Source organism: Heterocephalus glaber, unplaced genomic scaffold, assembly GCF_053883595.1.
Source record: "Heterocephalus glaber isolate CG9 unplaced genomic scaffold, H.glaber_assembly_v1.0 deba00001504, whole genome shotgun sequence".
Taxonomy (NCBI): Eukaryota; Metazoa; Chordata; class Mammalia; order Rodentia; family Bathyergidae; genus Heterocephalus; species Heterocephalus glaber.
The window spans coordinates 68,838,771-68,851,468 of record NW_028258324.1 but is presented as its reverse complement, the minus strand read 5'-3'; the positions used below and the strand labels follow the sequence as shown (position 1 = coordinate 68,851,468).

At 45.9% G+C, this 12,698-nt stretch overlaps 1 protein-coding gene across 1 annotated transcript in view; it reads right to left on the bottom strand.

The window, feature by feature from the left end:
* The window catches only part of Etv5 (ETS variant transcription factor 5), a 59,864-nt gene extending 47,670 nt beyond the window's left edge, over positions 1-12,194 (bottom strand). Inside the window, exons 1-5 of the mRNA XM_004834838.4 lie at positions 12,047-12,194; positions 8,675-8,792; positions 8,482-8,569; positions 8,303-8,350; positions 8,159-8,209 (exon numbers count right to left, since the gene is read on the bottom strand). Coding sequence (XP_004834895.1) covers positions 8,159-8,209; positions 8,303-8,350; positions 8,482-8,569; positions 8,675-8,719 — 232 coding nt within the window. The 5' untranslated portion in view covers positions 8,720-8,792; positions 12,047-12,194. The remainder of the gene's footprint in view (positions 1-8,158; positions 8,210-8,302; positions 8,351-8,481; positions 8,570-8,674; positions 8,793-12,046) is intronic.
* Positions 12,195-12,698: the final 504 nt, after the last annotated feature.

Below are 12,698 nucleotides of genomic sequence, written 5' to 3'. Positions count from 1 at the left end.
TCACCCCCCCCCCGCTCTATTCTACTTTTCGTGTGAGAAAGTATAAAACACCCTTCGTAAGAGCTCTTTTGTTTTTTTGGTACCGGGGTTCGAACTCAGGTCTTTGCGCTTGCGCAGCGGGCGGCAAAACCAGAGCTAAATCCCCGGGCCGGCAAGAGCTCCTTTCAGGCCGCTACAAAGCATTTCCACTCAGCTGAAAAGTGTTTCTGTAAACTGAAGTCCTACTCAGCCCGAGAAGCCCCCATCCCCACCCTATCCCTCCTGCACAACTGTTATCTGGGGTCACCTCCTGACAGGTTTCAAACTCTCACAAAGGATAAGCTGCCTACGCCTAATTTTTTGTTTTTCTTTTTTCCAGAATTAATTTTTTTTTGTACCGGGGATCGAACTCAGGACCTTGCGCTTTCGAGGCAGGCGCCGGAACCATTGAGCTAAATCCCCGGGCCTTGTTTTTCTTTTTTAATAGAGAAGAAAAGGCAAACTTGCAAGACCAATTTACAGCAAAACACAAGTGCAAATGGCCTTACTGTGCTTGTGAGGATGAAGAGCAGGGCCTAAGAAAAGCGCTTCACGGTCCCGAGGAGACCGTATCGTATCATTACTATTAAGTTTTATTTTGCTTTCTGAGGATCCCTGTTCATATTTGTTACACAGCCTGGGCTGTGTACTACAGTCCTTTGGAGGTGTCAGCCGGCTGGAGGTACCGGAAGAGGATGAAAAGGCTGGACGCTGCTGAAGCACGTGTACCTCCAGAACCTGGCCTGGTTCCAGCGTGAGGAGCTCCCTCTGGTTTTGGGGTTGCTCCTAGGCTGGGGTTCTTTTTGGTGTTCTGAGATGTTCATTTTGGGAGGCACAGCATTTGATTAGCGCCCAGTGGAAGGGCTGTAGCCATAGGGAGGTTCTCCAAGGAGAAGGAGTAAAGAAATTACAGCTTTGTCACCTCTGTGTAAAGTCTAAGCAAGAAATATCTGCTGTGGCATGAAGCAAAGAGCAGGCGGGAATCTTCAATGGGGAGCGAAAGCCACAACCCCAGGGAATGAGATAAAAGGATAATATCCTCAGATCAAGTCTCAACACTTCTTTCCAGGGGAAGCTACACCACCATCCCCTCTAGTATTGTGCTCTTTAGACCGCTACAGTTTAAACGGGAGACAAAGAAAGGGGTGCAGACTCGCGGCCTCACCAGTCTACCGTAGCCCTGCTCCACAGACTCAGGCCCTCTGGCCGGCAACTTGAGGGTTAAAGACAGCACTTAAAAGAAAACTTAAACCCCATTAAGCCCAGGCTTGAAGAACACTGAGCAGCAGGGAAGCCAAAGGAAACTAATTTTGGAGGCTCTCCAAGCTGCCAATCACAAGCACATTTCTAACAGTCCCAGTGTTGTTTGAGTTGGTTGTTTTTCCACAGGCTGCACAATGGGGTCTGGTTATTCATTGAAAAAGTCTGCAAGTGAGCCCCGCCCTCCATTCACAACCAATTTGGAATGCTCCATTCAGGCAAGAGGGGGAGTCTGCGACTCAGCGAGCTGGGGCAGACCCAACAGCGCCCAGCGCCCAGCTGTCGCTGCAGGGACCTTGCTTGCTCGCCTAGGGCGCTGTGTTTATGTAACAAATTCAGACACTGCAGGGACGCCTGCCTGCCCTGCACCCTCCCTAGGACCCAAAAGGCCAAGACTGTTGCTGAAATCTGCAAGGGTGTACAAATCTGCCAGCAGTGAGGCCGGCAAGTACCCTCTGGCAATGTGGGAAAGGCAAAAGGAAAACTATCCTGTCCATCCTGGTTCAGAAAACGAGTGCAGCTTCCAGCAGAGAAACAGACTTTGCCGGTATTTCTAAAACCTGCCCCCAGGCGAGCTGGTTTGCAGGAGGGGACAACTCTCTCTGAAGTTTGCCTCTCCAGAAGCTACACCAGGAGCCAGCCACCTGGCGTCCTCCTTTGGGGTGAGGGGCTCTGGTGACACTGAGAGTCTCTAGCTACGGCTGGCCCTGAGCTACTCAGGACAGTTTCCCAGTCCCTTCCTTGGGCTTTAGGATGTATCAAAAGGGAAGACTGCAGACCTGGGGTTGGAGGGTGAAATCTCCTCCATGACTTTACAAAGGACAGGGTAAAAAACTGGTTTGGTTTCTTAAGAGATTTTTGCCAAATCTTCCACAGCCACCCTGAGGGAGAGCTGATGATGAAGCCAGTGCTGACGACCACACTTTATTTCAAGGAAAAACATATTTCGTTATGAAAACTGAATCCAGGAGATAACTTGAAGCTCTTGGACTCTTCCCTTTTTTCATAATGTATTTGGCTATTTTCAAATGTCATATCTTTACCTCTTCTCACTGCCTGCCTCAAGTCTGAGTCTTTCCAACTAAGCTATTCCCACCTTTTAATAGCTGTATCTTTGTGGGGGTTTTTTGGTACTAGGGATCAAACTCTGGACCTTGTGCTTGTGAGGCAGGCAGCCGAACCACTGAGCTAAATCTCCAGCCCCTTAATAGCTGTATCTTATAGCCTGCTCTTTTGGAATCTTTTACCCTTTGCTGCAATTTTCCAGACGTATTTCTTCCTTCTAAGGAGGGAAGCCTTTATTTGCACTAGGCAGGGGTCTTTTAGGTAGGGCTCTTCTCCCTACTTCCCAGGCCCTAAGGTGCACTCACACTTAGGGATCACTCACACACACACACACACTAGAGGCCCAGTGTCTTGTCACTTCTTTTAGCTGAGCCTAGAGGGATAGGATGACAGAAACTGACGACCAAAGCCTCTGTTAAATGAGCTTGATGAGTTCACAAAATGAATTTTTAAAAAAGCAACCTAATCCGGTAATGGCATCAGCATGCCTGGGACTCGTCCAAGAGTTGGGAACTGCAACATGACAAGACTTTTAGCTCCTTGGACTCCAAGTGGAGAAGCACTGTGTGCCAGGGCACAGATGGGGCCCAAGCTGCCTCAAGGGCAGCCGCATGCCTGAAAGGGTGCTGTCAGCCTGAGACCACGCATACTTCACCACCATTAAAACCCAAGAAATGTGTGGAGAGAACAGTCTCTCATTAAAAAAAGAAACCACAAGCAAACCACCCCACCCCCAGGAACATGAGGAGGTTCGAAATCCTAGCAGTGATACTACTAGATGGTAGAAATGGCAAATACTGTAGTACACGTTTTCAGTTTTATCACACTACCTATGTCTTAATCTTATAAAATGGATGCACGCTGAAGAGCAGGAGATAAATGGTGATTTCTTGACTGATGCCAGTATTTTCTTCCTTCTGGCACCTAAACAAGTGACCTGTCTGACAAACACAGATTGATTCCCCATTGCAAGTCTTTCTCACCAAATACAAAGGACTGGAAAGGCTACGGGGTTTTATTAGAGGACTAAAAGCAAAGAGAAGAATTTTTTTTAAATTTCATTGTTTTAAATAAGCCTAAATGAATTAGTTAGATGAAAGATTTTGCTAAATACATGGTTTTTAGATTAATGGGTGCTCTAGGTCTTAGTCCCTTAAAGTCTCAGATCTGAGGATGTTAGAGCTATCAAAATGCAAAGAGTTTCAAATCGCTTAGCAGCCTCTCCCTGGCAAGGCAGTGGGCTGTCTGTAACAAAAACCTTAAATCACACTGTAAAACCCAGAGTCCAGTCATCTCTCCTCTGTGTTTTCCACATGCTTTCTTTGACATTCTTTTTCTTCCTTCTCTCTATCTTCAGAACTACTGGGTCCTAAAAATATAAACCAATACCCTTGCCTCCATAGACTGCTTCTTTCAAAGAGTTTTTGCTTGCTACCTTTCCCAAAGACTTTAGGAGGATCTCTTCTAACAGATATAGCCCTAGATCACAGAAAAAATATCTGTGAAGCTCAGCTACATGCTATCTGGGGCCAGGATGGTGTGCCTTGTCCAGAAGAAAGGCATGGCCTGCCACTACCCCATTCCTACCTCACGTATCAAAAGAAAATAAAAATCCAGTGGAATAATCTCACAGTGACACAGGATTAAGATCACCGTGTTTTAGGCTCAAGTGCTGTCATAAATTAATCCTATTTCCCCAGCCATCTATTGCAATGTATTTATGAAAAGATTTTATCAGTTAATTAGCTGGTCCTTAGGAAATTACTCGTACTTCCTCCTGTTGTTCCATTCTTTTTGAAACACGGATCTTAAAAAGAACCCTTCAAGAGGAAAATGGGGTCATTTGGATTTTAAAATAGTTCTCTTAACTGTATTTGGTATGGAGGTTGGAATTTTAAAGTAAGATTTTATCATGCCCTCTTCCTTAGTATAAACCATTTCAGCTATTCAATATGCTGATAAGTAATTATTCACAATACCACCATTGAAATGAGTATGATCTTTATAAATCAGAACTGAAATCTGCATTTCAAAAAGCGCTCTTTATATATGCTAACATCTAGTAAGACATCCTTAAGTACTCTGGAAGTCAATTGAAAATGAAGGTAAAGTCTACCCTACCCCCTCAACAAAAGCACTCTGTGTTCCAATCTTCATGACTTTCAGATCTGTTAATTCTGTGAAAACATGTAGTGAAGAAGTACAGTATATACATCTGTGTATTGACCCAGATTCCCAAGTTTGGTAACTCTGTGATAATATACTTAGCTACAGTCATTTATATACATACATACTTACTTATAAATATATAGGATATATATATATATATATAATCCTACATGCAGTTTCATCTGTATACATACCAAAATGCCATCAAGGAAACCTCTGTTTTAATAATTTTTCTTTTACAATTTCTTGCTCTCTTCCAAATCCTAAAGGGAAAAACTCAAAGCACTGAGATAAATGGGATCTCAAAAGAAAACAGGAGTTACCCTAGATGGCTCACCCCGCTAGGGCTTTCTCGAGAGCCCTGAAATAAACAGGGCATGTCAGTGGCCCCTAACTACACAGCTTTGTGAGGGCTTCTTTAAAGATATCATTGTAGATTATTTTCCCCCTCATTTCACTTAATGTTTCCCATTTCACCTGCACTGGTCAGTCTTTCCAGCTACCTAGACCCTACATTATCTCTTCCCTAAAGCACAGGCGGGTGTGTGTCAGTCAAGACACTCTACAAGGGATTTCCAGCTCAATCTGGGATCTTCAGGACTTACTTCTCAGGACCAAGGGGCAATGCGGGGCACCGGGCTATGGTCTACAGGCTGCACTTTGTTTCCTTAAATTTGACTTTTAAGGTTTTGCAGGTAAGGAATATCTCACTAACATCTGTATTTACGAGGCAGGTGTAAAACCTGTATAGCTAGAGATTAGCTGGGCATTTCTGTATGATTCAAAATGGTCTATTTATTCCAACCACACTTATGGATGGATGCTTATGGATAGAGAACCTGAATCTGGAAAACTTTAAAAAATGTCATCTCTTTAGAAGTTCAATGTATAGCATTTTTTTTTAAAGCCATAATCTTCAAACCTGGTATTTTAGAATAAAGCCAATTACCTAGACTACTCAGTATTTCTTTTTTTCCACATTCCACACACTGTCTCTTGTGCATCCACAATGGAAAATTAGTCAAATCATTGTTCACAAGATGTACCATTACCAGTGCCCACAGGTAGCAAGAACATGTTCCAAATGTTTTGTGATACTGAAGGAAAAAAAGGTTTGCTTTCCCTGGCAAATGTAAATTTGATGTATAATCCATTGATTGGGTGAGTCAAACCAACTCATAATGCTCCACTGAACTTGAATCTGTTCCTTTCCCTCCCCTGGACTAATCAGGGGCTCTTCCAGAAGATGGCTGGAAGGGAAGCTGATCCTCTACCCAAGGCTGGGAAAAGTGCCAAAAGAAGTAAGGATGTGCTGCCCTGTCCAGGTACCCAGGTGGGACACTCCACCAGCTCCTCTCTGGCTCCCCTGTGGGTCTTAACTGCAGTCAAACACCCCAGCCTGAATGAAATGGCTCTGGGCGGCACCTTTCCCCTCAGCTGGTGCTCTTGGCTACTACCCTCTCACGAAAGTCAACCTACCTTTATGAAGCTATCGTTCCCCAAGCTCCATCTCAAGAACTAAGAGCCATAGGGGCTGGGCATTTAGCTCCGTGGTTCCACCACCTGCCTCGAAAGTGCAAGGTCCCGAGTTCAATCCCCAGTACCAAAAAAATAAAACAAAACAAAAAAAGAATTAAGAGCCAGAGAGGGAAAGGAATACTAATTTCTAGGCCATATGTTTTATCCTTAAAATACAGAAAAGCTTAAGCAGTTAAAGCAAAAAGCAAACAAAGTAAAAAATACATCATACTTGGTAGGCAGGTACATCTCCCAAAGCACCTCCATTTAAGGTATGGCATTTTAATTAAAGAACTTAGCACATCCTATTTGCTGAGCAGGAATAATTTCTAAGGAGCCAAAACACATTTATTGATTTCTTTGCTTAGTCTATTCCCCCAGATAGATATCTCTTAAATACAAATCCTGTTTGCTGACATCTTTCTTTAAAGAACAGACCCTTGCTTCAGCACATGTGATCAATCTGAATGCAGCCATGTCACTTCCCTTTTAACTCTTTTGAGTTACAGAAAAACAAACAAACTTGTCATAAAAACATTTCAAAGAGCTTCTGCCAAGAAAGCCACCTCCCAAACAGACTGCAGTTTATGCTGCTAGGAGCAAGAACTAGAAAGGATGAGCCAAACTGTCAACACAGAACAAAGTTAGATTACAAATTCTGTCTCTCATCTTACACATGCGCATGCGCACGCGCGCGCACACGCACACACACACACATATTTAGGTTATCTTTATGTAGCTTTTCTGTGGCAAGCTTCCCAAGCACGTGAAAGCAATCAAAGGGCAACAATTAACAAGCATTCACTTTCTACAGAAAACACCACAGCAAGCTATGACAAAGCTAAGGTAACCATGCATCTGTGGGCTAGTCAATTCTTTTAAAGTTTCATGGCACTCTGCCTTGGACATGAGGTCTATCATTAAAAGAATATTTAGCTGGTTCCTCTGTTCTTTCACTTAATAGATTTACAGTACCCAGCTAGTACTTAGACCCAGATACCCTCTCTCCCCTAGCGGCATTTTTACCCACACATGTGCTCGCATGGGTGCACCCCACCAGGGATAAAACAAAGCTGAGAAGAATTTGTTGGTGCAAAATGAGAAATCGAATCCTCGCCTGCCTCAGGTGCTTGCTATTATAAACTATGACTAAGAGACATGAATTTCTCTATGATGCAACCCTCAGGAGAGGCAGCATTTTCTCCAGGCCTCTCTTAAACCTGCTCATTCGCCAGTGACTAATGCTCTCTAGAGCAGCCCTGTGCTGCTCAAATTTCATCAGCCAGCTTTGTCCTTGATAGCTCTGCTCTGCCTGGACCATAAAAGCTCCCAAACCTGTTGAGGACAGCCTCAAAAGATCCGGTAGAGCTAACCATGCCCCGCACACCAGTGCCAACAGCCATCTTTGCAGCTGCTTCCTGCATTTTATTATCTCAAGTAATGAGCACCTAATGACTGTTTTAAGAAAAAGGTTTTACTCTTCTCTGAACAGTAAAGTCCCAGCTATAACATGAAAAATAACAAAAAATCAGGTTACTATGTAACCGCCCTTTGTTAGCGCAGAAGGAACAAAATTGACAACGTTAGGTGAAACCACAATTAACTGGAATTTTCCATTAACTATTTTCTGCACCTTTTAAGAGAAAGAAAAAGGTCAGACTCATCATTCACATCAAAGACTGCACTTACAAACAAATGAGGCTATGAAAAAAGACCATTAATAGACCTTTGGCCCACTATATGTCAGTTAATTTATACTTTGGAGCTTTAAGTTTTGCAACAATCTTAAGGTAAAAAGAAATTTAAGGGCCAGGGATTTAGCTCAGTGGTTCTGCCGCTTGCCCCTCAAGCACGAGGACCTGAGTTCGATCCCCGGTACCAAAAAAAAAAGAAATTTAAGACAGAACTATGCTCAGGAAGTCTTGTCTGAAATAGACTAGAATCATGTTAGAAATAATTTCAATAATGAATGAAACAAAAATGTTCAGGGTTAACCCTGATATTAAAAGAAACTACATACACACCACTGTACAAATCTGCTGGCTATGACTGAAGGGTATTCTAGACATGGGTGATAAAAAACCAAACAAGTTCAGAACAAATATGTCACCACGAGAAAGGTACTTACAGTTATCAGACTGAAAATCTGGGACAAACTGTTCATCATCAGGAACTTGTGCTGGAAAAGAGATTTTTATTTTAGACCTCTAAGTTTTATTAAAAGGAACAGTAAAATGTTTTATATGGAAAATAGGACAGCCAAGAAACTTGCCTTCAGCTAACCAAGCCTCTTGTAGCTGACTGAGATCCTGAAACAACTCTGGAATTAAAAACAGAAGACCCCAAAATGAGGACATTTCTTCTATTAGGAAGAAGGGGGGAAGGGTCTACATACTACAGTCACTGAGTGATTTGAGGAAGACACAAGATAGCGGAGAAAAGCTTCACTACCTTCAGAATCATGAGCCAGATCGGTGTCCAAAAACTTCCTCTTTCTGTCAATCACAGGCCGCCCTCGACCTTCCTCTGATCGAGATTTCTGAAAGAGGCCAGCACAGAGGATTCAAGTGTGGTGAAAAGGCCCAATGAGAAGGCTCTTACGGAAGAGGGAGGACAAAATAAACTGAAAGCTGAATGAACTTACCCCTGGGACCAGAAAAGGGACTTGCTGATCATAAAACCCATCCATGGTGCTTCCAGCGTCTCTAATATGACTTTGAAAGGTTTCAGCATTGAGCAATTTCTGGGGGAAAAGGATCCTCCTGTAATATGAATATTACAATATTTGGGATATTTTAACTTAGGAGGAAAAGAGAAATGAATCTGTTTTCTACTGCTCTTTCTTTAGGGCCTCTGCAAAATCACTACCCTTCTCTCAAGTACTGTACTTACAGCCACTCTAGGTGTAAGCTTTCAGACCAATGTTGGGCTTGATTAATGGCATCAGATATATTCAGTGCCAAATCCAGTTACCCAGTCATCATCTTCTGCCCTTTCTTCTCTATAATCATTAAGATTATAGATTTTTGGCACTGACTGTCCCTTACCAACAACAGAAAACCAAAAATCACCTTATTTTCATCATGAAAGGTAATTTTCAGAGTCTCTATAGAAGATCCTCCAGGGCATTTGCAGTGCAATTTTTAAAAAAGATGATTTAATTTTTGACAGTAAGTTGACATGCTGGGTTTAAGTATTCCAAGTTATTGGCAATTAAGAATCTGACATACAAAATCTAAAAGTATTTTGTAGGTCAGTAGTAAAAACGCTATGTAAAATTCCAGGAATATATTATCAGAAGTACATTTTCTTCACATACAACTCTTTATTTAAAGCTAACCTTCTGTCCAAACAGGTGTATGCCTATATGTCACAAATATCTCCATGGCAACTTAAGTTATCTGATATCTCAACCTCTAACAGAATAAAAGATCTATGAAGGGCTGGGGATTTAGCTCAGTGGTTCCGCCGCCTGCCTCACCAGCGCAAGGACCAGAGTTTGATCCACGGTACCAAAAGAAAAAAAAAACAATCTATGAAAAATGATGGATAAAGAAAACTAAATACACTGTGTATTTTAAATGCAGTTCTACAAAGGTCTTTTTAAAAGGGGGGGAAAAAAAGAGCTGGGTGCGGTGTCGCACATCCCTGATCCCAGGACTTGGGAGGCTGAGGCAGGAAGATCGACTGGAGTTCAAGGCCAGCCTGGGGTACATAGAGTTCAGAGCCAGCCTGAACTACAAAGGGAGACCCTGCCTCAACAAAACAAAACAAAACAAGAGGGCAGAAAAAAATAAATGATCCATTGGGAAAAAATTGTTTCTTACAGTAAAACCAAATTTCCCAGATACAATCCCTGCCCCCCAATCACCCAACAACTCCTATCAGTACCGGTAAGTGTTATAGCTGGAGAGAGCCTGAGGCCAAGAGAGAGGACAGAGTTTTTTTAATTTGGAGGAATAAAGTAACAATTTTAGGAAGGTGCCATATTCCTAAACATTTTTTTTATCCTCCATATAAAAAACAGAGTTAGGTCAACCAAAAGGAGGAAAACATTCATTTCACTTACCCTAGCTCTAAGCAATGCAAAAATACTTAAAGGGTAATTTCTTTTGTTTAACTTGCCCATAATTTTTAAATAGGAAACTTTTTCCCAGTGGGCAATTCTATCCAACTTGTTTTTCACACTGTGTGGAGTATATCAGATTTTCTTAACTTAGCAGGATACCACAAAGCCCTTCATGATCAGCCTCCTCCTCAGTACTTGGCCCAAGTAATCAGATATTTTCTAAATCAAAGGAGAGGAGCGAAACAGCACAGTTCATAACTTCCTAGAAAAACACTCCCGCCAGCTTGCCTGCCTTCCAAATAGCACAAAAAAGGGTTTGAAATAGAGTCTCTTTCTCATGGTCTCCAACTCGATTACAACATCTGAGAAACCTTAGCAGGGAGTTGAGGGGCAAGAAAGAGTTCTCGGTCGCCTTCGAAAACCTGCCTGATTAAATCGCAGCCTTAAAAATTCTGTAAATGTCAGAGGATGGACAAGGCGTAAGAGACCAGAGGGAAAGCTATTTTCAGCCTCATGATGAAATACTTCACCCTGAAGAGCAAAAATATCTTTTAAATTTTTTAAAGAAAGAAACTGCCGTAAGCAAATCCAAAAGCAGCATCGGAGATCTTTAAAAGAAGCTCTTAGAGTTCAAGGGCTAAAAACATTGCGTTCAAAAGCCTGGAGGGAAGGCTCGAGTGCATCTAGGAGTTTAAACCACTTCCTTTGTGCCCCCCCCCCGGTGCCCCCAGGAAAAGTTTAACACAGCGCTGCGGTGCGACCGAAGCCCCTCCCCCGTGGCGCGCAGCGGGCCCGGTTTTATGAATGGGAGAGCGAGCCGCGGCCGCCACATCAGGTAGAGGCTGTAACTGGATCCCTCGCGCTGGGCCCCATTCACAAAACAAGACACACTTCCACCCAATTCCCAGCCTTCCCCATTCATGAAAACTCCTCCGGCTGCGCCCCCGCCCCCGCTCCCAACGCACGCCCAGCCTCCAACGCAGGCCCCTCACCCCAGCGTTTTAGGAAGAAAGCTCAATGCTTCATTCACAAAAAAGGGAAAGAAAAAAAAAAGCCGCAGGGAGCAGAGAGCCAACGAAAGAAACCCGCTTCATTCATAAAGTCAGCCACATTCATAAAAACGAGGTGCGGCGCCGGGCGCTACCAATCGCATCCAGTTCACAGCCCTCATCCGCAGCATCTCGCCTAGGTGCCCCCCAGCAGGACAGGAGTTGCCCTCCCCTCCGAAAACGCAGCCAGCTGCCCGATCCAGCGAGAGGCTCCGTCATCTCTCCGTCCCCGCTCCGCGACCGTGTTCTCCCCATCACCCCCAGGGCCCGTGCTGGGGCTCCCCGGTTTTCGTCCTGCCGGGGATGGGAGTGGCGGGACAGCTGTCCACTTTGCACCACCCGAAACTTGCGAGGTCCGCCCAAGTTGCGGGCTGAGCCCCACGCCGCAGGGCGCACGCCTGTGTCATCCCACCCTCGGGGTGTTTGGGGGCAGCGCCTCCCAACAGCCCCCGCCAACTGCTTCCCGCCCCCTCCTCCCGACTGCAAAGCTGCGCCCAGCGTCTCTTCTCGCGAGCCTCCAAGTCCCCTCGGGGCTCTCAGATCTCCGGAGACCAAAGCCCCGCGACTCCGCGCCTCCCCGCCCCACCCCGAAGCCCCGCACCCCGCACCCCGCACCCCGCGCGCCTCCCCCGCGAGGTGCGGAAACCCGCGCTCCTCGCGCTCCGGAACCGTTAGCCGCCCCCGCCCGACGCCTACCACGAACCGAACCGAACCGGACCGAGCCGGGCCGAGCCGGGCCGTGGGGGCAGGGGGCAGTCGGTCCCCGGGGGTTCGCCCCAGATGTCCACTCCGACTTCGTGGGTTCCGGGTCACCCTGGGAACTCCTGCCAGCTGGGCCTTCGAGACTCGTTGCAGGACCCCCGACGACACCCCTCGGCCCCCCGCCGCGCCCCCTCACCTGCAGTGGCCGCCCTCCCCCCGGCAGCGGCCCCGGCGGCGCAGGCGCGCTCACGCACGCGCGCACCGGGCCTGGGCGCCTAGGCGAACGGCTGGGCCGAACCGCTCTGGAGACAGCGAACTGCTCCGCGCACCAGCGGCTGGACTCTGCGCCGCAGCTGCCAACCAGGCTGGAGCGCTGGCCCGGCCCCCGCGGTCCGCTGCTCCGCCCGCCGCCATTGGCCCGCGGCCCCAACCTAGCCTGATTCCCATTGGTCAGAGGCCGTTCCCGCGGCCGTCCATCACCTCTTGTTTACCCTGTCTTCGAGCAAATCCAACCGAGCCGTCCCACTAACTCCTGCTTCCATTGGCCGACTGTGGGTCTCCCTCCGCCCCCTCGGGGGGTCTGCTTTTACATAATTTATGCACCGGGGGCCATTGGCCAATCAGCATAGTCTTGTTTATATAATGAATGTAAGGACGTTTTTCATTCATAAAAAACGCGACCTGAGGGGGAAGCTTAGCTGAGTCAGTGAAGCACTTAAAGGGGCCGAGGCCAGGGGGAGCCGCCGTTACTTCCCTTTTCGGAGCTCTCCCGACTTTTCGCCAAGGCATGGCTCTTCACCTTTTTCCATTACCCCCCACTTCTCCCTCTGCAAAGCCAAGACCACGAT